The following is a 25,151-nucleotide window of genomic DNA, read 5'->3' on the forward strand; positions in this document are numbered from 1 at the left end:
CGTTTTTCCACACAGAAGGTGTTATTTTGCTGCTGGGCAAACAGTACTATTCAGCTGACAAAAGCAAATATATCAGAGCTCCTTGAACCTAGATTTAAAAGTATGCACAGAAGCTTGGTATCTGACAACTGTGTGGTTTTACAGACTTCTTGCCACTCATCACAGTTATTTCAGCGTTTTCTATTTGGGGATGGAATAGAAGTGTAGTCCCTGCTTTCCTCTCTCCCTCCCTCAGTCCCGTCCACATCTCCCCTCATGCCCAGAAGAAAATAAAACATGAAGACTCTGTCACTGTTAGGCTATATTTAATAATTTATTATAAGGTTTAGTTGCACAAAAAATAAATGAGAACATGGAAGGTATATGAATAAATGATGCAAAGCAGAAAAAAGCATGACTGAGAACATTTACAAAACAATACACATACATATGTAGTTGTATGTGTGCATATGTATATATTCTGCTGAAAAATACAGAAGAAATCACACAGAAATTGAACAAACAGACAAACAAAATTTAATCCTTAAAGAAACAGAACTAGAAGGCAGACCTGAGAATTAGGATCTACACATCTTTTGGCCTTTTACAAATCTGCTGAATTACTGAGGACAGGATCCCAGTAAATGAAGATGTTACCAAGATGGCTGATAATCATATATGTCTGCATACTACAAACTGTGTGCCTGGCCCACCTATGCTTGATTCCCCTTTTCTCTTGAAGTGTACTTAAAAGCGTTGCTGGATATGGTGTGTTTTTGTTTGTTTGTTTGTTTGGTTTTTTTTTTATTATTTTTTTTTGAAAGGGGCTATTGGTGGAGGCATCATAAGTCTGCCTACAAATCAGATACCATTTCTACTCAGCTGGCTAGAAAGGAAGCTGACAGAGAAAAGCACATTTTGCGTTGCCTTCTCCAATGGAAAGCTTTCTTCACATGCACAGCAAAATAGGAGTCTAGGTTCTTCTGAGAATAACATGGACACAAGGCTTCTCTTCGCTATTTGAGCAATAATAGCGTCATTCAGCTAAAAACCTAAAATCCTAAACTAAAGTGTCCTTTCAACTTATCGCTGAAGACTTACATTGTTTACAATTTCATATGCCATTAGAAAACACCTTATTTTGGTTTTGTGTACTCCCGAACAAGGACACATTGCAAGGGATGTTTGTTTTTTTTTTTAATTTCACTTACTGAAGGTTTTAAGATATATAAATGCTTGCATGTGAAGTTGATGAGGATACACAAAACTGTACTACTAATAAGTTGGTTTATTTCCTGAGTTATCAAATGTCATAGCAGATAATTCTAAGTTGTACACAGCGTTACAAATAAAACCTTTTAGCATTGGGTCATTTCTTATGATCCCATTGATATTAAAATGCCAAAATGATAATGCAATGGATTTGATTACACAGAGGTTCTCAGTTGGAATCCTGACACAGAAATACCCATAAGCTGAGAAGATGGTATTGTTTCACTGGTTATAGAGACAATCAAAATACATTCCTACTTTACTGAGGGTAAAAAAAAAAAAGGGGCAGAGGTTGAAGTTAAGTACCTGGAATACCAGACTGTTTTGATTATTTCTGGTAATGCCCTTATTTTTCCCTCTTGGTACTTTTAGCTTGTCTTTTCAAAACAATTGCTTATTTTTGAGATTTCAGGAAGAAAACAAAATCTGTAGTGCACACCTTTGCAGGTATTTAATCTGTTTTAATTCAAATTCTGCAGACATATCTAACAGGATAATCTACAGTGAAAATCACATCACATAGCATAATAAGAACAATATTTTTTTTTTCAAAAAACAGACCCAAAACAACAGCTTCATTTTTGTACCATAGTAATATCAGTGAACAGCAGCTGAACAAGAGACTGATACAATTTAAAAACAAAACCAAAACAACCCAAAATGTATCGATATTCTCATTGGTTTAAAAACTAGTAAGCTATACACAAGAGAAACTTCCAAAAGTTCAATTTGAAATGCAATATTAAAACTCTTTAAATATTTTATTAATCTGTCAGAATGGCACCCAGCAAGAGTTTGTTTGCTGTTTGGATTATAGAAGTAGACTTTCTAGTGCAAAATAGTACAAACTATTGTTTATTGCTGTTTAGTTTCAATATTTACCACAGATTTGTCCTATCCTTTTGGAAATTTTTTCATTTCTTTTGAATAAACTTCATCAACTATAATTTGGAAATTTTATTTTGAACAATTACTGTGCTATTTCATGCTGTACCACTCGATCAAATACTTAAGAGAGAGGAAAAAAATCAAGGAAGTAAAATGACACAACTATGGAAAGTAACCAGCTCAACATACTATCTAAACTTCAAAATAACTGTGATTGTTTTAAGGTCTTAGAAACTTTGTTGAAATGAAAGAAATATAGTAAAACATGTTGTCATTAAAAAACTGAGTCTCGAATACCTTTAAGGGTATTCTAGGGTAACTACCTTCTGTGTGACTGGAAAATGAAAATCTGAGATTAAAGAAAAATAAAACCTTTTCCATAAAAATAAAATTAATATTTTATGCTGGGTCAAAAAGGTAAACATTTGAGTTCAATGTTTAAAGGAAAATTCAGTACGACTATCGCCTTTAAAGGGTGTAAACTCGCATCTCTTTGAGAAAGACTTCTGAATGTAGGAAACACAATGAATAAGAAACTCACAGTTTATTAAAGGAGGTGAAAATTAGAACCTGTTATCTTCTTTTTTTCATTTCAGATACATTCCTTTACCTTAAGAGCTTCTCTGACTCTAATATGTTCATGATACTGCTCTTTCTGCTTGTCTTCTGCTCTCCCGTGGCTGTGCACCTTGGGATAAAACAAGGTTTCTGTGAGGAAACAGACTGTTTTAAGGGCTGGACCCACCAAGGAACACAAGAAGCTGGACTCCAAACCCCCACATTTGGCAGGGTAGTCCTCTTTCTGACCTGCACCTGCCCTAAATTCTCAGCCACCTTTTCTGTTAGGTCCCTAATTTTTTTCAAGAACACTCAGAAATAGCTTGTTCTAACTGTGCTGTGCAGCTTTACCACCTGCCTCCTCCCCAGGACTAGGGGACAGGAGGAGAGGACTAAGGCAACAAAGCAGGCAGAACAGTTAAAGTATAGGTGCTACCAGCATCTGTTAGTTTACTCATGAGAGATCCAAATAAGAAACCTTACTTGAGAAAAAGGAAAGATGTCAGATTTAGGGGATTGTTCAGAGGATTGATTTCACTACCAGATTAATGTCTAGGTTTTTTTCTTTTTTTTTTCTTTTTTAAGAGATGATGAGGATTTTTTGTAATCATAAAGATGCCAGGGCACCAGGACTCTGATTTTTTTAAATCTTATGTGCATCATGCTCCTTTAAATCTACTCTGTTATTGAACTGTGTGAAAGTTCAAATCAATAGCATTTATTTACAGTAGTTGAAGCTCTGCCTCAGTGAGTACTCCCTCTCTAGTACTCCTAGACTTATTTCCTTTAAAGCTGAGATGCTCAATAAGAGTTAACCCCCTAAATAGCTTTGTAAGCCTGATACTAAGGGCTACTTCCAAAAACAGCTCTGTCTGTCTACAAGATAGGTGCTAAAATGTTCTTTTAGGCTGCAGTTCCCAGGAGTAGAAGCTATACGTCAAGTTCTCAGACTGTATTATTTGAGGTGTAAGTAAGGCAACGTAAAAGACCTTTCCAACACTCACATATTCCTGGGGAACTGTTGGGCTAGAGCACAAGACCTGCCTTCATAACCTGCTTTGCTGGGGTGTTGTGTCAGGGTATGTGGGCTCATGGTGGTCACAGTCCCTTTGATATCTAGTGCAAAAGGTTCCACCCCAAAGCTAGAGACCCACAGTAGTCTTCAAAACACTAAAATGGATCAGGCTTTTCACTATCACATGAAATGCTGGTTCATCCAGCATCCTATCTGCCAAATCAACTAGGAAATGGGAGACCCTGGCCCAGTTCTCCCCCAGCCTGCATCAGACATAACCCCCCTCTCCCTTGCTCCCTGAAGCGGCACAGAAACAACTCATATTTTAACGATGGAGAAGAGCCTGCAGGGCTTGGTAGGACATTCCTCCAGCAGGAGTGTCCTTGTGTCTGCTTTTGCCCATAACTTTTTTTTTGTTCTTTTCTAATTGTAAAATGCATTAAGACTTATGAGAAGAAGATGAGCACCTGGATAACCATGGGATAAAGACATGATGAGTCTGCCAACTCTTCTCAGGAACATTGAGATAGCCTCACCTGTGGGAGCTCAGAGACTACTGGGGCAGGCTGCCACCATGCCACAGTACTGTGCCACTGCTCTGACTAGTTTCTTGGCCCTGATTAGGCTTGATTTGTAAAGCTGTAGATTTACCTTACTATCTGTGCTATAGTCTTGCAGTTATATATCTCTACATACAACTTAGGACATAATGTTTGAGTTAGAAATACCAAAGGAAATGCATAAAGCTATCTAAGACAAGTTTCTAAAGAATAATATGTTTATTACTTCCACACTATCCACATTGTTAGCTGGTATAATTAGATAAAATAACTAATATGAATTGCTAGCAATGGTTGATGTATTTCTTCCAACCTTATGCTTGCTTAAAAAGAGAACTTTGTAGTTTCAGAAAAAAAAATCTCAGTGGTTCTAAAGGATATTTAACACTTCTCTTAAAAGTTTATACAACTAGGTTGTTACATTAAATAATTCATTTGTAGTATTAACCACTAAGTTTTATAAAATGATTTAAGTGATCAATAGCTTATCACACTAAGGTATAGGAAAACAAATACACAGTATCTTTCCTTTTTCTTTTTTTTCCCAATACCTTTCTCTATTTGTGCTGATGTCTGTATGTGTATTTGAAGAGAGAAATTTGTTAGAAATATTGACATGTACTAAAATTAATTCCTTTTTCTCTCTGAAATAAAACTCTGAAGCAGATATTTATTATTTTCTTTTAAATTTCTATAATTTACCCAACAATGGTAGAATGGGAGGAACTTTCCCACAGAACTCTGTCAAATTGTTCTGTAATGATCAGCCATGAAATCATATTATTCATAATAGCTGGCTGCAGTAACTTTCACAAAGCTGTGTGATAACAATGGCAGTGCATTGTGCAAAATACTATTTTTCAAGCATCTATATTGCATAATGCATGTTAGGCAGACTGGCACTTGGTTACTCCAGCCAGGTGAGGGAAAATGAGACCAGCACTCCTGACTCCATTTTGTAGAGTAAATCAGTGCTATGAGTCAGACTGAACACAAAACATTGTTTCCTGCTCCTGATAAATTCAGAAGAAGTTAAATGCTCCAGGAAACTGTTTTGCATTCAACACGGCCCATTGTTGTGTGCTTAAATGTCTGTTAATTTCTCCTAATCTTTTAAAAGATTATAGAATCTGTTTTTATTTTTGTTGATTTCTTACCCTGTTTTTCATTTCCTTTCAAAAAATTCTCTACCTTTCTATAATGATGCTTTTCAAAGAAGTAAAAAGAAATAAAAGCTTAGTGTGTATCATTCTTTAGTAGAAAGTCATAACACTTTTTTTTCTGTATTGTCTGTTTTTTCTTGCAACCATCTTAAATCAAACAACTGACACAAAGCAGTTTTGGATATCTCCTGTCATCTATTGAAACTCAGGAAATGCAACAACCAACACCAACAAGGATAATTTTACTTTACATCATTTATTCTGTTGTAACTATAGGAGCAGTGATGAGAATAAATGTTTAACTGAAATCTTTATTTTTGCTACTGGTATGGAATTACCAAAAGAGCTGATTAATTCTGTGCTATTTTCTATATCCACTGCCGTCTTGCTATCATAAAATTTTAAAAAAAGGCTGAAAACAATGTGTAGCCTAATTAAAAATTAACTTCATTCATGCCAAATATTCTCACAGGAAAAAATCTACTGTAGAATGTATTAATACACTTGACAACCCCAGGATTGTAAGAGAACATAGTAAATCTATTTAACCTCATGAGCATTTCTGTAACAAAGAAACAAAAAACCCCAATGAAATTAATTCTTTAGGATTTTGAGTGTGATATTTAAAAATATTAACTTCATATTAGGGAGCACATTATTTTTTGAGCTTGCATTTAGTTGAAAAGGAAATACTGTCTCCATTACAACTTGCAATATCCATAAAAATATGGACATTTTAAAATGTTTTAATTATATTTAATCATACTTAAACCTCAGTTCCTTTCATATCTGTTTTAATCGTGTCTGTAAAAATCTACTGAGCTGCATATGCACGTAAAGATGCAAAAAGTGTCTCTGGAAGGTGAAACTTCTATTTTCTTTAACAGCACCAATTCACCAGCAGATTCTACTACTTAGGTTTCTAAGCATAATGCCATTTAAACAATTGCTGAATATACAGCACCTTCACCCATCACCATTTATTGTCTTGTAAGGACCTGGACAGAGAGACAAACTTCTTGTTACAAAAAGTGAGTCAATATTCTTTGACATTTCTTTCATTCCACCACATGCCTATACTTGTTTCCAATATACTGTACCTTTTTATCTAAAACAAAAAGGGAAGAGCATTTATTGATACTATCAAGAACAAACACAGCACCCTTCATGGAGTGCAAGAACTGCAGAATTCATATATCCAACCTTACATCCAATCTTTGATTTTAAAGTTATGCCATTATGGTGTTGCACAGTCAGTACCTCTACCTACAAAACACAAGCAGGTATACTGACCAGTTGTCTGTGATGAAAAATGTAACATTCTAACAGATCATGTTGTGTGATAAGTGTGTTTGGAAAGAGTCACAAGTATTTGGATGATGTATGGAAAAACGAAACTTTCCAGTGCTGTTGGATGTGTTCTTGTAATCAAACAGCAGCTTTTCACACTTTCTTCACTGTCCAATGTACTCTGTGTGTGGATAAAAGCCACACTTACTCCTTTGCAGTAGGTATAAAAAGGAGCACAAACACACTCTTATTAAACACTAAAGTAGAGATTAATTGGAACTCATTACTCCTCCCTTTTTAGGAAGAAAATAATTCTTTCATGATAAAAAAATAATTATTTCATGATAAAAGCACAGCCATTCAAGAATCTTATATTTTCTCACCCTGCAGTTTCTAGGTTACCAGATGAAAACTTGTACATGTGGTTGGTGAGTTAAGTCTGAGTTAGAGGTTTATATACTACAGGCTGATGGTCTTTGTCAATTCCTAGAGACTAAATATCTCAAAAAACCCCACTACTTCTCATAGCATTGCCCACTTGAAGAGCTGAACATGCATGAAGTTAATTCATTTTCTGATAAATTCAATACAGAAATATGATTAATGATTCTTTTTTTTTCCCCTCTTTGCCATAAGCAGGTAAAGGTCTTCACAGACTGCCTGCACGTAGCAACTTCTAAATAAATGGGTGCCTGAAGGCTGCATTTTGTACTTAAATTATTGCTATAGAGAGCACTTTAAAACACTTTTGTCCTCCAATACTCAATTTCAATCCCTCCTTCTAGCAAAGTCCTATTATCCTAGGACAAAACTTGATTAGAGTTTTCTGCTTTGCAACAGGATTTCTATGCATGTGTTTTGAAATGAAGGATTTTCCCAAAATGTCATGGTAGACTTTTTTCTAAACAAAAAAGAGCAGCTATTGTCAAAGTCTAACAAACTTCTTTGGTTTGTCAATATATTTTCAAGCTTTACTTGTAGCTTTTGTAGAAAAAAAAAAGAAGAAAACAAACCCAGCAAAAAACCCCAGCAACAGAACTTTGCATAGACTTGATATATGTGAGGATCTGGAATCACAGCCTGTCACAGAGAGTAATGCCTAAATATTTACTCAGTAAAACAGTAAACTCCATGCAACAAGAAATTCTCCTTTCTTTTTCCTTTACATAGGCAGATAAAATTGTTTTAAATTAATATAACCACAGACGATTTAAACTATCAATAATAACATGTAGCTGTTTAAAAAATGGGACTATTCAAGTTCCTTAGCACCATTTGATGATTTATTACCAGTCTCTTTCAATTTCACCTTTTCTGCACCAAGTGACTTGAAAATCAAAAGTGCCAGCATGCGTCAATCTATAATATTCACAGTTAAGATATATTAGTAACTATATTTAGTAACGCTGTGTGCTATTTGTTCATAGAGGCGAGTATATTGTTATCAAGGGTGATTTTTAAAAAATGTAAGTCATGGTTACAGTTATATATTCATAACACATCCTCAGAACTGAAATGAGAGAAAGAGCCCTATTTTATTTCTTCTATTTTATAATGTACTAATGTTAAGTTCCATTTGTACCAGCTGCACCTGGTTACCACTGAAGACATTTTGTTGCCCTCCATCTCTTCACAGCTCATTAGCTGAAAACAGAGAGCAACTCTTGGGTCAGGAGCAGATGTATTATCTGTGTGCCTTGCACATGAAGAAAGCCGAGACTTGAACAGGGTCCCATGGGGTCCCTGGGTCTATTTAAAGGCCATTGTAGTCTCTAGGCAGGCAGCTCTACCATGTGTTCCAAAAGACAGTTTTCCTTCTGGTGGAAACACTAGGAGCTGTACCAAGTAGTCTCAGTGGGGCATCACTTAGATTATCAACAGGCATACGCCAGGAATTAAAGCAATTCCATGAAAACAGAATTTTCTGGCAAACTCTTGGTGCAGTGTCTGCCTGGTTCTCATGGAGCTTTTCTGAGGAACGTTTGTGGAAGCTATGTGAATACACTAATGTTACAGCAATATCATCTTCTGTTCTGGAATGGCACTAATGGCAGCATCCAATGGCTGCTGAATACCTTTGTGCTTCAGGTGCCAGGTTTTCTTAGACTGTGTTGCAGGACACCGTGAAGTTGCATCGTTATTTTAAACTTCCAGTGTGCTTGTGTTTAGTCTCCACAAGAAGTAGGTTCCCAACAAGTCAGATATGCTTTTGATTGGTTGTGTTCTCCAGCTTTGTCCTGGAGTTCAATATTCTGTGTATTGCTACAAAATGAGACCTCACAGTTATTTTCTGAATGTATGAATTGAGAGGATAGTTTGCGACTAAAGCAAAATATTCAGTAAAGCTGCTATACACAGCCAATCCCACCTCCTTCCATTTTTTTTGTGTTTTCTTTGAAAATAGCATCTACATTTTCAATAACTACACAATATTCTTGTACTGCATAGGAAGATAGCCACAGACAGCAATCGTTCCCCAGGAAATGGAAAGAGCACATTATATAGATCTTATGCTTTTTATCTAAACACAGTTAAAATACCAGGTTTAGGATTTATGTAAGTTCTTAAAGTTCATGGGCAGTGGAACTATAAAGCAGTTCTGGTATTCTCCTGTTTAGGCTTTTCCCCACTTTGAGACTATGTAGAATATGTAATTATTAAATGCCTAGTATTCAAGTCGCAGATGAAAATGGACACAGCATTGAAATCTGTAGAACATATTGAAAACCTAATATAGGGAGTTTTAAAGAAAATATGTACAATTTTAGGGCAAGTGGAAGAATCCCAGCTGCAAAAGAATAAAAATAACTGACCAGTTCCTCAAAAGGCATATACTCGGCAAAGCTGCATGGAATAACAGAATTACACCAGCAGGATATCTATCCTTTCATATCACATTTTTCATTTAACATTTGCAAACTGGAAATTTTCCCTAAACAAAATGTCAATCAAATTTTTTTCTTAAATGAAAGTGTGAATGAAGCTTCCTTGATGGGTACAGCTCAGAGAGCACCACAGGTACAGCTCCCTGACAGCGTGGGAGAGCAGTTTTTCATTTTAGCTTATCAAAATACTCTCTGCAGGGAGCTGTTCTATTCCTGAGTATGGTAGCACTGCGAGAAGGAAAAGAGGTAGCAAACAAGACAAGGAAAAAGGGGAAAAAATAAATAATGGTGATTGTGGTGGGGTAGAAGTGCTCCATTCATGCGGATCACAATGCTTTTTTTATTCAGCAGCTGTTCACTGAGGTGTAGAAAGCTGTAAGTCTGCAAGGTCTCTTTGCCTGGAAAATGGTTGGAGAAAAGCTGAACATACTGTATCAGTAAATGTTTAATCAAAAGCAGAAGTTTCTTCTATACCTTTTAATACATATATATATATATGTGCATATATAAAACAACCCAACAGCATTTTTCAGTTAAATTATGGTACATAAACTCTATAGTTTCATTGGAAAAGAGTCTACGTGTCTCCTCCTTGATACGTTTCCTCAACTTGTCCTGAGAAACAACCAATGAGATGAATCCCTCTGGTAATCATGGCAATTGTTTCACACTGGGAACAGAACACAAAGCTGCTCAGATCATACAAGAGGGCAGATTTTTCTCCTCACAATTTCAAACATTTCAGAGCATCGTGAGGAGTACATAAATGTTTGATAACACTTACAAAAATCTAAATGTCCAGGATAGATAAAACTCCTTCCCCACTTAGAGGTATGCCTTCCAACTTATTCCCTCGTTACTGATTACAAACACCTACTACAGTTCATTTTTCAAAGACGTCTTCCAAAGACAGAAAACTTCCATTGAGACGTACTCATCCTCCTTTTGAAAGTAAACAGATTCTTCACACATGATCATACAAGATACAATGTGCATCTAAAACAGAAATTTGAGAAGGAAACGGAGAAAATCAAAGTAACGCTGACCAGAAAGACAAGACCAGAGCTCAGCTCTACCATATCTGGCCAAGCCGTGGCACAGGCGGTCGCCAGCTGGGGATGTGGCCCACTTTTATTTGTCTGAAAAACAGTTTTCCCGCTTTTTAAAGTCAGGCGTGCAGGCATGGTTACCTAAATAATTTGCAAATAAGAAGACATCGCAGCAGCTTTGAGAACAAGACTGTGCTGCTGATATAGACGTTCACAGCTCTCAGGGGCATCACGAGAATTGCACTGGTATTAGTACACGATGAATTTGTGCCCCGGGAATTTAAGATTAGAGCTGGACCAGGCAATAACCTTACCTTAACACATCAAACCCTATTCCCAACAAAACATATCAGCCTGATATTCTAGTATGTGTTGGTGTCTGGCTCAAAAAACACCCAACCACCCTCTAGAGTAGTGAATGAACTTGCTTGCTTCTGAAGGTGACCCCCAAAGCACTGATGCTGCATCTGGAGTTGGTGACATTTCAGTGACTCCAGTGGGAATCAGTAGGCTGCAGCAAGGACCTAAAAAGGTTACAGGTGAAGACAGGCTGGCGTGCTGGTGGAGGCGGGAAGGAAGGCCCCAATGTCAAATGCGCCATCGTGATGGAGCCCCAGAAGAAACCTTCTCCGGTCATGCAGAAACCTTCACATCAACCAACACAGTTTCATTTGTTTCCACCACTTTTTCACAACACGAACATGTCCCCCTTCCTCCCTCCCCCAGCCCCCCAAACCCCTCCTTTCTGAACATATTGACAAAAGGAATGGCAAAATAAATAAATAAAGACTTAGCCTCTGCTTCAGGGAAGCCGCCTCTCCAGGTTTCTGCATTGGCGGTGACCCGGCTGGAGCTGATAGGCATCAGTTTTCACGGCAAATGGTGGGTGTGGAGGGGGCCAGTGGCTCCCTGGCCCTGGAGGTAGGCTCCAGGCTTAACTGTCTGTCTCAGCCGGACGCCCCCGGCTGTCATTGCACCAGCCCCGAGCCGTAGCTGAAGGCATAGCTGCTGGCCAACGAGAGGGACTGCTGGTGCTCCTCGTCCTGCTCCGAGGGGTAGCTGGGAAATGTCTGCGCCCGGGACACCTTTGCTGAGCTGAGGCTGTGACCTGGAGGGAGGGAAGACATGAACACAAAAGATGTAACTGGGCTTGAAGCCTTTCACCACCAACATGGACTCGGACGGATGAAGTTCATACAGCCCCACTGTGCCAGGGCGCCTGGAGAGCAGCCACGCAACACTGGGCCCTCCTGGGGCTGCAGAAGAGGGTATTTCCTGTGACTGAGGGCACAAGTGGTTGACAGATTCCCGGTAAAGGCAGAAGATCCCAGATCCAACTCAGGCATAATTTAGGGTCAGAAGTTTTTTAAAATTTCAGAGTGTAACATCTGTATCTTTTCTACTCTGTAAGTCTCAGTCATGTTAGAGCTGACAAATGCTCCTCTTTTTTATCTGAAGCACTGCTTAAGTGGTAGAAGTAATGCCAGAAGTTTCAAAGGGATTAGTCCCACAAATGCCAATTCTTGTACTTACTGTCTTTCAAACAGGATGCAAATTTATCAGGTCAACACAGCAGCACTGTCATTTCAAAATGCACTGGAGGTGGAATATGGTGCACATGGCAGAATACTGGTTGGGGAGAGGACGTGCAAGATGTTTTTTCAGATGGGCTTGTAAATCTCATATAACCATGATTTCCATTAACAAGATGGGAAACCATGTGTGAAAAGCCAGTGACAAAACTCAGGTGACTCTTATGACCCAGTTCTGTAACTTGATAATTTTCCTATCTCAGAATACCCTTTTGAAATTGAAATTTAATTAGTAACAAAGAGTAAACTTCCAAAGTGTATATCTTCATGCAACATATATTGAAATGTATATTGAAGCCTGGATTTAAAATGGTTCTGTGTAACGCTTTTAAAAATGTCTTTAAGATATGTATTATCTATAGGAATGCAAAATCATATTTTAATTTAAACCACAGAGATATTAAAAAATAGCTGCGATGGTATAGACACAAACAGTAAAGAATTTAGCTCATTTTGAAATCTTTCATAACAGTTAGCAGCTTTCTAGACTGGCCCAGTAGTGCTGGAACCAAGAATGATGTTCACCGGATTTGGGAAAACTTTGTCATAACTTGCATTTGGAAAAGTTTGATTATGACATGTTACTGATTTCCTCATGAAAAAAAATCATGATTTCCCCTGAACATGAGTCTATCAGAGCAATGATCGGACCAAGAGAGCAAAAAACCCCAACTAAATGAAAAATAGAAAAAAAGGTACATCTTAGTGACACTGGAGGCAATAAAACTAGAAACTAAACTCCCACTGACATGTCAATTGTCATAAAAATCCCTTTCATAGCACAACAAAACAGAATGAATTTTTTAACGAATTTTTACTATTCATTCACTGGGTTAAATTGACATTGGCTATCAAAACTTGCCTGAGATGAGAAATTGAAATGTTTTCTGCTTCAAAAAGCTTTTGCATCAAACTGAATTAAAGTGTAACAAGGCAAAAACACTGATAATGTTTGAGATTAGTTTAAAGGTTTTATTGCTTTGACCAAGTTTTAACCACGATATTAAGTAAAGCCTTCATTCATTTTTTACTTTTATTTGGGATTTGCATCACTGTTATTGTCAGGGTTTTTTGTTTCTAATTTAATGCAAACCTAAACATGGAAAGTTGCAAGATTGGTTTTAATTTTGTGTTCCATATCTGGTATTTTTCCTTCTAAGGATGTAAAACCTTGTTTTCTTTTTACCCAGAAGCAAAAATCATTGTATTCTAAGGGCCATAAGGAATGGCTAAACTAGCTGTGTGATTTCCTATGTAAAATTTGTCTCTTTCTCACTAATAAAGATAAATAAAATATGTCAAGGTATATTTAACTCCATTCTCTTAATGTATTTTATCCAAAAAATTTAACACAGTCCCTGTGACAACAATCAGAAGTAAAGAAACTTACCAGTCAAGGGAGTTCCCTAACCCAGGCCTATTTTTGTCATATGCTGTATCTCATATAATTAATTTTGAATTCACTTCTGTAGAACAGTGCAACTTTAATACAGTGATGAAGAGAGCCCCTAAACTAATTTCTAGCTAAGGAACTAAGAGAGTCTCTTAGAATGTAGATGAATTTGACCCTATTAGGGTTAAAAAGGAAATTAAATTCAGCTCTTTCATTTCCTGTATATATGCCTCAAATGTTAGCACATCTTGGACTGTTCTTTGAAAGAAAATTTGTAGCTGCTAAATCTCACAAAAGGGCTGATTTTAGCCATTCTGTAATCAAAGTGGTTAATGAGGATAAGTGACTTCTTCTCTCCTGACTGCTAGGATATGTAGTGAAAGAGTAGAGAGACACACAGATCCAAAAAAATTTAAGGCACGCTTAATAAAGCCAAGAGGTCTAAGACATGAGGTTGATGTCAAGTCAAACAGTATGATGTCAATTTACGAAAATAATAGCATAAAGAATAGACAACGTTGGTTCAAATGAAATGAGAAAGCTATGGGTAATAGAGAATTTTTGAGTTTAGGAAAGAATGGATCTATACAATATATTTACTTTCAACTTACATTTTTAAAAAAGCAATTAACGATGCTAATACATTTCAATAAATGAATAAAAAAATAATCATGGTAAAATAATGTCCAATGGTTCCAAGCTGGGCTAAGATTTCTAAGTAGCAAATTCCCCAAATTTAGGGTTTTTTCCAGCTTTTTATTAAAATTCAGTGTATCACATGCTGAAAATTTTAAATTATAACAGATTCTTTAATTTGCATTCCTACTAAATATTATTTTAATACTCATACAGCTGATCAGCCTTATGGAATCTTAGGTACTGCAGTGTCTCCAAAGTTAGGCTTTATGTCAGCAGTAAGGATTTTGAAATTAAAGATACAGGGGAAGTTTTTGTAAGTAAAGAATTAAAGTTTCGTAGTTTTCTAAACTTTTGGCTTCAGTCACATTTGGGCCCTAAGAGGTTAAGAGAGAAGAACAATGCTGTTTCTGGATTTTGCAGTTCTTTTGTACCACAGCTGTTTTCAAGAATACAAAACCAACTCTTCTCTAAAATTCTTCTGAAGTCAGCATAAGATGAATTTGATTAACACACACTTCATGACCTGAGGACACCAATAGTACTGGGAGAGGTTTTTTTCATGTGGTTTACAGAGGAAATATATTTTTTTCTGTTCTAGGACAGGACCTTGGAAACATAAGCATTATTCAGCCTACTTCATCCTTTATTCAAATTTACTGTCAGGATTAAAGAATGCAATGGAGTTGTAGTCCAAAGCAATTAGGTATGAATGATCCATCAAGAAAATCTAATGTAACCCAGTAAATTACACTAAAATTAGATTTTTCCTGATCTTAATTATGTTGGAAGCAGAGGCAGTATACACAAGGATCTTATTTCATGGCATGGCGCTTATTTATAACAATTCTTTAGAGGAAAAACCCAATGGTTTCCTAGTAACAGCGGTGACTGATGTACATATAAGTAGATCGATCACAACTTCTGAGAGAAAACTTGCAGTACCCAGCTAAATGAAAAGAAAAAAAAAAGAGGAGAAGAGATCCAGGGATAAGCTTTAAAAACTCCCTTACTGCTGCTTATTGGAAGATGTTTCTCTCCATTTTGGATTCAGAATTCAAATTCTTAACTTGAAGGCAGGTGCCGAATCTTTTTCTTTTCTAAATGAAATAAAGGTCACACTTTTCTAATACAAGAATTCAAGGGATTCTCATCTGATATTCTTTGGTTAGAGCACTCATCTCTGATGTAGAAGTCCTGTGTTAAAATTCCCCTCTGCCTGTGGGTATGGTTCGACATTGCATTTTCTATAAAAAATCAGCTGAAAATGTTCCCTTTCTCCTCTGTACCGACGCTGCTGTTCACTGCCCTCAGTTGTGCCATTGCGACGGAAAGACTGTTTTGTAGACTGAATTACTTTGTTCATCTCTTTTGCAAGAGCCCTACAAATCACTGCATTGGCAAAGCTGAGGACCAGGAACAAGCAGCCAAGCCAAGGGGAAGAAATTGGCAAGGGTTTCTCAGGCTGGTTTTAGTGCCAGTTTGCTTGGCGACTGATGACCTGTGAGCAATATACAACCAAATACAGGTTAATGCAACTGCCACCGGATTACTTACATGCCAGAGGAAGGACCACTTTTGAAATCCTCTGACTAAGCTTTTCTAATACAAGATCTAATATAAGTTTATATTTCTGCAGTACAATGATTAAAAATTAATAGAACCAGAGACTCCTGTGTTTCAGCTTCTGTTGCAGGCCTTTAATTACCTCATATGAGATACTCATTAGGTAAAATAAAGAAACAGACTTTTGCAGCTGCACAGTAAGCTTTCATTTGGGATTTCTTAACCTCTGAACAAACAAAAGGGTGTAGTTCTAATGCAGTTTTATTTTTCTACATAATAATAAATTTAATTTTGAAAATAAAATTTGACATTTTCATTTCCAAGATTATGAGCACAAAACTGAAGTCATTAAATTTAAACCAATTGGATATTTTATTGGTACTGTGTTTTGTTCTTGGGAGTGCTCTGAGACTTCATGAGGACAAGAGTTCTGTAATTGCTATTAATGTTTCTATAAATGATATAGAAAAACACGGTTGCTCAAAAGAAATTTCTATGAATCAATAAGTGCAAGCTAAGACCAAATAAAGTGAATCACTAATTTCATTGTAAAGCAATCTTTTCTTTTTAGAAATATTAATTGGAAAATTCTGTTGTTCACACTAAACAGAACAGTCTGGAAAACAGAAACAAAGATGATGAGACTTTATCCTTGCACAAAGGATAGTGCAAGGAGGTGGAAAAAAAAAACAATTAGGTAACATATGTTTGAGGAATGAAACATTAGTAAGAAGGAGTTAGTTCTATGTTGTTTTCTCACACAATTCTCACCGGACAATATAAATATAGCCCTTGAGCCAGAAAAGTTCACAAAACTAGTACCAGTATTTAATCTAGATTTGTGTTCTCTGTGGACTTTCCCAACAGCAGTGAAAGATCCTATTTATACCAAAGGAGGTCCACCAATTGTAATGAGGATACTACTTGTATGGGGAAGTATATCTCAAAGTGCTTCAACGTTTGATATTCTTTGCAGCATTTTTGTTAATACACAGGACAAAGTGGGAGATGCACTGTAGCTATGCACTGAAAACCCACAAGGGAAAATGAAACTCTTACTGGAAAAAACTAAATTATTATGACTGCTTATTTCAGATGGAAGCTTTTATCCTCCCTTTTTTTTTATCCTCCTTTTTTTATCCCCCTTACTTCAATCTCAAATCATTTAAGTGGCTATTATTGCAAAAAAGGACACTTTCATTTAAGGCAGAAAATAAATGATTGCTGCTATCCTATTTATGAATTGATACTGGTTAAAATTCTGCCAACTCTCCATATTGAATATACAGTGTCTTCTATTGAGCTACTGATGACAAAGCAGGTTTTCCTTTTCTGCTGTTAGATGATTGGAATAACTAAAGCGAAGTTTCATAGCAGGACAAACTGCTACAAAGCAAAACATTTATTTTGCAGTAATGATGCACTTGGATTGGAAGGGCATTAATTGGTACAGCAATTATTATCCTGTCATTCACAAAAAGATGCAATGGAAGGGAGCAGATGGAAACAGAAAAATAGCATAAACTACATTACAACATATTGATTTCCATACACTTATTGAAAGTGAAACTGTGGGCCTGTTTCAGATCCAAATGAAGAAAAACAAATTTTCTCTTGAATTTAACTCCAGGGCGCACAGCTGAGCTTAACTTTTACATATTCTAAAATAATCTTGGATTTCATTTCATCAAGTATATATCTTTCTGAAGGAAGAAAGAATAGCAGTAAACCTAATTTTTGAGACAGATTTTTAAGAAAATGGTTTAGTTTATTTATTAGAAATACTTTCAAATAAAAATAATTTAAATTGATGATAAAATACATAGAAAATATATTAAGAGAATGAATGTAAAACTCTCCCCTCCCAGTTTAAAATTTCCTTTTAATTTTTAATTGAAAAACATTTTCATTTTCTTTAGAATTTGAAATAAAATATTAACTTTTTTCCTGTACGGTATTAAAATTAATAAGTATCCAAGTAGAATATTCTTGTTACAGAACTCTACCACTTTCCAGAATTAAAAGATTATTATTTAACTTAAAAGTTAAAAGATTTTTGGCATTGTTATCAAGCCCTCCTCTAAAAAGAAAAAGCTTTACAGGTGCATGGAGGAAAGATTGCAGGACTGACAGTTCAAAAACGGTAAATTTACAATATGTCAAATTTTTGAGTATTAGGAAAAAATTTTCAGTATTCTAATTTTGGCACAAGAATGCTGGAGTTTTATGAAGAGCACATCTACATGTCAATATTTTGAAATACAGAAAAATTGTTTCAATTCCTACAAACAATGTGAATTGCTTGTAAATAGTATGGACAGGAAAAATGAGCATTATTTTATCTGCACTCCTACCCAAAATAGCAACCATTTAAAAGCAATGTCTTGAAACACATAACTAAATCTAATGTATTGACTGAAGGTCAGGTCAGCTTACTTGCTGTTGCGTTTTTCCAGATAGTGTTTTTAAATACTTGCTCTTCTACTGCACTTAACCTGTGCATTATCTACTTAGGCTATCACAAGCTGATGTAGCTCCTGTGGTAGAAATATCAGAATATCACCCACATCTTTCTCTGGTTCTGTGTACTTATAAAGGGAGGAGACATATATAAACACCTACAACCTAACATCTCCACCTGGGAGATGGAAAAGTAAGTTATTTGCATGTCTCACATTACCAAATAATCCTTTCCCTTTTTGCCAACATTCCTGCAGCCAAAATATGACATATATTTAGGAAAAATGATCTATTTTACATGCTATATCTCTTCAACTTGTGGTCTTCTATTTGTTATACATAATTGTAAACCTAGATGCCTGAACTACAAGGAGATTAAGTAAAAGAAAGTGTCTGACAGGAGTAGCAATTTTTGTAGTTTTGCACTCTGAGCCAATGTGCAGACAAACACATTAAGATTGTTCTTCGCTTTCTTATGTTGTCTTCCTTATAGAGATTGCAGCGGTCCTTACAGAGATTAATTGATTTCATCTTTGCAGCTTTTTACACTTGTGCTAATGTTGCAGTACTAAACCAGCCTCCCCTCTCTCTCTGTTCTGAGTCCAGCTCCTTAACTATGCCAACACAGTTGGAGGAGGTGCAATCATGTTCACACTTGGCACAAAATTAGGCTAAGGTCCAACTTTGCTTCAAAACAAACATAATTTTCCAGATGAAGACTCTCAGAAAGAAGGGTTTCTCAGTTTGGTCTCACAGGTTCTGCAGAAATCAAATTTTCAGCAATGATACTTTCAATTTTTAGTTTATAGATTTTAAAGTATTTATCAGGGAACCCTGATCTATGCTAGTCCTGCATTCAGCAGATCCACCTTGGAACCCAAACTTTTCTGTAACACAATACAATATTTTCTTTTCAGAAATTTTGGTGGTGAGAGAAAAAAAATGCCCTGCTTTGTTTTAAATCAGTTAAAGAATCTGCTCTTCTGGACCCACATGAAGGAGATTTGCTGTTTTCTCTGGACCACTGTACAGGTGACACAAAATTTGTGTATATAGAGAAGAGACTATGGTCAGGGATTTTGTTTTATACTGAAAGATACAGGCATCATGACCTTGAAGAAAAGCTCTTCAGAGGAAATGCGAGCAGTTTAATTCTGCAATGTGTCAAAATATCAGCAAGTTAATTAACAGGAAACAGAATCTTGAATGAGTACCCTAACAAAGCTATCCGAAAAGGCTGAGTACTTTGTACAAGGTGGCTAGCATCCCTGGCTTAATTTATCCTTTAAACCACAGACTCAGTCAACCAGAAACTAATATAAAACCTAATACAAACCTTCTTCTTACAACATAAGTTGTAAAATTGAGGTTTATTATGAGAATATTAATGATGTTTCTGAACTTTATGCCTGTGCCAAGTAAATTTATTTCATTTACCATGAAAGCAAACAGAGACTAAGCATTTTTATACCCAATGAATGTAGTTTCACTTTCCCATTCAAGTTCAAAGCTCAATGAGCTTTTTAAACGAAACTTCATGAAACTGAGACATTCCATGTTGGTAATGCTAAGGAAAAAAAAAAGATAAAGGAGAAATTCCTGCAAGTGAAAATTTCCTTCACTTCAAGGAACATTTGAATCAGATCAGAATGATAAGGTGATGGCAAAATGCAAGAAATGAGAAGAAAAGAATACTCTAAGTATGTATGGGAAAGGTTAAAGAGGTGGGAAGAGAAAACAGCTACAGAAAACTTCAACAAGAAAATTATTTTAGTGTTTACTTTGTGTCATGGGGACATAACAAACCAATAAAAGGAAATACCCAGAAAAATTACCCTGCTTCTGGAATAACTGAAAAGTAGGAAGAGTATAAAGCTAGTGAAAAAAGAAACAAATGCCAAAGATAGATAAAAATGTGTGAATTCAGTTACTTTGTCGTAAACAATGATTTTCTTCTGTGTTTAAGTAAGTAGAGCTCCACACTTTGTTGTCTGCTTTTGACTCCTGTGTAGAGCATGAAATCATTCTGAGAATCAACTGATTGTTGATTTCTGTGCAGAAATGGATTTTGAGCATAATTTTCTTTTACATCCTTGCAAATTGCATCTACCAAATTAATTTAAAACTGGTAGCTATGTATCTAGTTTTATTATCTTGGTTTACCAATTGTTAGCTAAGTGTTCACTTTTCCTTTTCTTAAAATGTTTATGTTGTGCTTTTATTACAGCCAAACTAATGCCCAATCAAAAGACAGATTTTATCAGACATATTGTTAAAAAATCGACACCTAAATCTGCTACTGATGTAGCAGAAAGCATCTTGCTGAAAAATGCAATGCAAAAATGCAGATTTATACACTGCATATCACTTTGATGATATGGAATATGTCACTGTTAAATATTTATTGCATTTCAAATCATGTTGACATTCCCCCTTGGATACATTATTCCAAAAAACGCTATGGAATGGCTTCATGCAATTTTACTGATACTACAGAGATAGAGTGAAACAGTGACTTTCTAATTTTGTATTAGAGTATCTGAAGTGAAATGAAGGAAAAAAATTACTTGCGTTGATAAAAAGAGTAGAGGGTGGAGACAGTATACTGCCTTTGAAAATGGGATACTACTGGAGGCTGATTCATCAGTACTGTTCAATCTTGTGGCCATTATAATTCTGCTGATCTTTAGTGTGGCCAATATTTCCTGGCCTGGTAGTATTTTCATTATAAACACGCCATTCACAAAGATTTATAACTACCCTATAAAAAAATTGCCATAAAATGAAACTCAGCACATAAGGTCTGAAGTCAGAGAACAAATTTGGTCTGACAGGATGGAGGGAATATGTTTTTCACTACATTTTTATGTAAGTAAAATACACCTTTGATAGAAAAAAAATGAGAAAAAAATTGGCAGGAAGTATAGTTTACATTGCTTGGCATAGGAAAAAATGAGGATGAAGGATTTATGCCACTCCAAATGGATATCTATTGTACAAATACTGTATTTAAAAGACGATTTTATTATGTGAGTATGATGTGAGAACTAAACACATACGAAACATAAAGTCTAAGATATTCAGGTGGTACAGCTGAACCCTTCCTCTGGTGCTCCCAGGCAGTTTCTTTGCACACCTGAAGAACCAGGGAAATAGGGAGATAAATGGTAACAAAACTAACCCTTATCAAAAACAAACGCACAAAAAAGCAAACCAAAATTCAAAAAATATTTTATACCAGTTTGGTTTTTACTGTGGAGACAGATATGTTCTACTTCTGGGCTGTTCAAAGAGGCTGGAATGCCTGGCTGTTGGAAATGGTTATGAAGTGGGCCACTTCTTTTGGCATCAGCTGTGCCTCAGCAAATGGTTGCACTGCAGACTCAGTCCTGTTTGAGCTGTGTTAGAACTTCTTGCTGCATAAAAGCAGCAAAATTCATCATCTGTTTTTGATCATATTCTTCTACCTCTGTTACACCACTCAGAGTCACCCTATTACTTCCCTAGAGGTATCTAAGGACAGAATGATGTTCGAACTGTAGGAAATGTCCTCCAAGGATAGAAAAAAGTCTTGGACTCTGGTAAAATGTCTTTCCTTCAAAGAACTTTGTATATATGTTGTAACATGGGAATTAGTCTTATTTATGTATATTTTGCTGGGAAGGGGAGGGGAAGGGTGATTTGTGGGAGGTAAACACAGTTCCCAGTTTAATACAATGAGTTATTTAAACTGACTAAAGATTTTACATTTTTTTATTCAACCAATGAACAAATTTTAGAAAGGATAATAGATCTTACATTAATATATGCAGGGATGAAACTCAGTTTTTAAAACTTCTACCTTTCCAAAGCTATTCTATTTTTTACCCATATACTGAAAGCATTTATTAAACCATTTGTTATTCAGATTTAAACTCTCTATGAAATATCTTTCTATGAAATTGTCCTTAGGAATATTCTTTAGAGGACCTTAATGTTATTTCAAGCTGCAACTAGATAGTAATAGTAGATGCCATATAAAAGTAAAATATTGCATTAGCTGATAATTAGCTCTTTGGTTATATTAAAAAGTTTCCTCAAGCACTTGAAGACAGAAAGACATACCTCTCCTCAAGTTCTAAAGGCGAAAAGATAATTTTTTATTATATTTTTTTTTTAAACTCCATTTTAAATTATAGGTTGTTCTTAATTAATAAGACTTGAGACTACAGGCATTTTTCTAAAACGTAAGGTTGCTGACTTTCTTTAAAATAGGGCTTCACCTTTCACTTTACCTGCTTCACTTTCACTTCAAAGGACAGACTGAATTACTGAAAAACTGCAACTACCAATTTAAGAATGCTTGGATACTTTCCCACTGAAATAACAAAGACAATCTGCTAAATGGCATGAAGTCATTAAAAATGTTCCTAAATTAAAAATGTAAAGATGTAACCCTGGGAACTACCAACCTGTCAGACTCACCTCTGTGCTTGGGAAGATCATGGAACAGATACTCCTAGAAGCAGCATGGCTTCGCCAAGGGCATTTTCTGTCTGACTAAACTTCTACAATGGAGTGACTACCTCAGTGGACAAGGGCAGGGCTATCGATTAAACGTATCTGGACATCTGTAAAGCCTTTGACACAGTCCCCCCCAACATCCTTCTCTCTAAATTGGAGACAAAAGGATTTGATGGGTGGACTGTTAGATGGATAAGGAATTGGTTGGATGGTCACATCCAGAGGGTAATGACCAACTACCTCAATGGCTCAGAGTCCTGATGGACATCAACAGTGAGTGGTGTCCCTCAGGAGTCTGTGTTGAGACCAGTGCTGTTCAACATCTTCATCAATGACATAGGCAAAGGGATTTGGTTACAGACTTGATGCTAATTGCTGACATGGTAATAGTGCCCACTTACAGCCAGCGGTACTTAAGAGCTTCCCATCTCCATTTCTGTTCAGTGTCCAGGCTGAGAATTATTTTTTTCCCACGAATAAAGATTGTATTGTACTTTTTAAAGTTTGTTTAGTTATGAACGTTAAACATGCCACTTATCTTTAGTTAGTTACATCTTCTCTAGAGTTAAATTTTCATGCACTGATCTGAATTGGAAACCAAATTCTAGAGTATTTAGATGATAAACATACCCTCTGCACACAAAAAATACAGAAATGGATTTTATGACAGGTATTTGAGGTATAAGTTGAGTTTGAAAAATTCTGTAAGTAACAGAAAACTCTATGAACTTAATTTTGGGGACGGATATGTCTGATCTGCACATTTCTATCCCTTCTTCTGAGTCATTTGGCAGTTGCCATTGCAAGTTTATTAAATGGACGGAATAAAGGAAAGGTTTCTGTCTGTACTGAGTGTAATAGCACTCTGAGTTCTTTTGTTCCTTGCAGAGATTACATATATAAAATATGTGGCAATAAGGCAGTTCACAGAGGCTAAACAAATTATTTTCCTCTATAATTTATTCTCTAAAATAAAGAAGTTCATTGATTTTTAGATTATATAAGTTTAATTGGAATAAAGTAGATGCCTAAAACATCAATGAAGCACTCAGGAAAGTTAATCCATTTTTCATGACTCTATAAATAATTTCTTCTAGCTGTAAAAGCCTTCAATTACCCACCAGGAAATCAAAAACAATGGTTGTAATTCACTGAGGGATGCAAGTGGTGTTCTTTTGCTTTTTTATCCCTGGAAGGGAATTTGCTGTGATTCAGTGTGAACAAACTGTGTCATTTTTTCATCAGACCTGTGTAATGGTAGAGTGGAGGTAAATCTGGTAAAGGTGTGTCAAAGTGCTTGATCTGCTTGTGTCTGGAGGTGGGAGGAGTCCCTTTTTCTTCACTCTTGTAGAAAACAGAAGAAACAGCTTAAGCCAAAGCACTTATCTCCTCCAACACCCACCTCCCCCCTGCAATAAGCAAACAAACATAATAAGAAAACCAGTGTTAATAGTAAGACACACTGATATTACCACCTACGTGCCTTCTCTCTGGAAATTTGTTATTAAACCTGTAAATATTCTGTCCTGTGTTTTGTCTTTTTTGTTCCTCAGTTCACTGAGGATGTTTTTTCGTTGATATTCCCTCTGTGGCATCTCAAATCGCAGAGGCTGTTAGAGTAGGGCAGCAGGCATCCCTTCAAAAGATTTCCTTAATTCCAACTGCTGGGAACTTGCGTTCTGGCAACCCGATTGACCGATCTGTTGAAGCAGTAAGGGGTCGAGAACTATCACCTCTTAAACGACATTCATTCTGTCCTATCTCACAGCCCCTTAGTGAAGTGTTACTAAAGCAAGATAGCAAATGACAAAAAAAAGTGCCCATAGCACAAGGCAATAACCAGCAATCATATTCACAACATGACATGTACAAAGTAATTATGCTTCATACAGGCATTTAGAGAAAAGAGTGTCTTACACTAAAGCAAGCCGTGTTGCTGCTGGCGATTTTGCTATTGGTTTTAATCGGAAAGAACTGTAAAACACAAGCTGAATTCATTATGAATGCCTGCCATTGTAGCATACAGGTAACGGACGACGAGGTGAACAAAGATGAATGAATCTCACAGAATGGTTGAATGTCACAGATATGGGTGTTGGGTAGTGGTTTAGGAAAGAGCAAGACAGATGACGTGGAGCCATCAGCAGTAGAAGGTAAAGAAAAGTAACGTAGAGAACCCACTTCATAATTTCTGAATGAAATCTGGGGAATTTCTTACGTATGGCCAGACCACCCAGTGCTCCAGTCATTTTCAGCTATTTGCAGCCACACAGTGGCAGGTGAAATTCAGAATTTGCAGCTCAAATACAAAAGAGATTAAAACCAGCTTCCACCACCACAGC

General features: G+C 36.2%; 1 protein-coding gene across 1 annotated transcript in view; it reads right to left on the reverse strand.

Moving 5' to 3' along the window:
* Positions 1–292: 292 nt before the first annotated feature.
* The window catches only part of DOK6 (docking protein 6), a 249,244-nt gene continuing 224,385 nt past the window's right edge, over positions 293–25,151 (reverse strand). The window contains exon 8 of the mRNA XM_051774530.1: positions 293–11,767. Coding sequence (XP_051630490.1) covers positions 11,628–11,767 — 140 coding nt within the window. The 3' untranslated portion in view covers positions 293–11,627. The remainder of the gene's footprint in view (positions 11,768–25,151) is intronic.

Source organism: Manacus candei, unplaced genomic scaffold, assembly GCF_025592945.1.
Source record: "Manacus candei isolate 608988 ecotype Guabito, Panama unplaced genomic scaffold, ASM2559294v1 h1tg000008l, whole genome shotgun sequence".
Taxonomy (NCBI): domain Eukaryota; kingdom Metazoa; phylum Chordata; class Aves; order Passeriformes; family Pipridae; genus Manacus; species Manacus candei.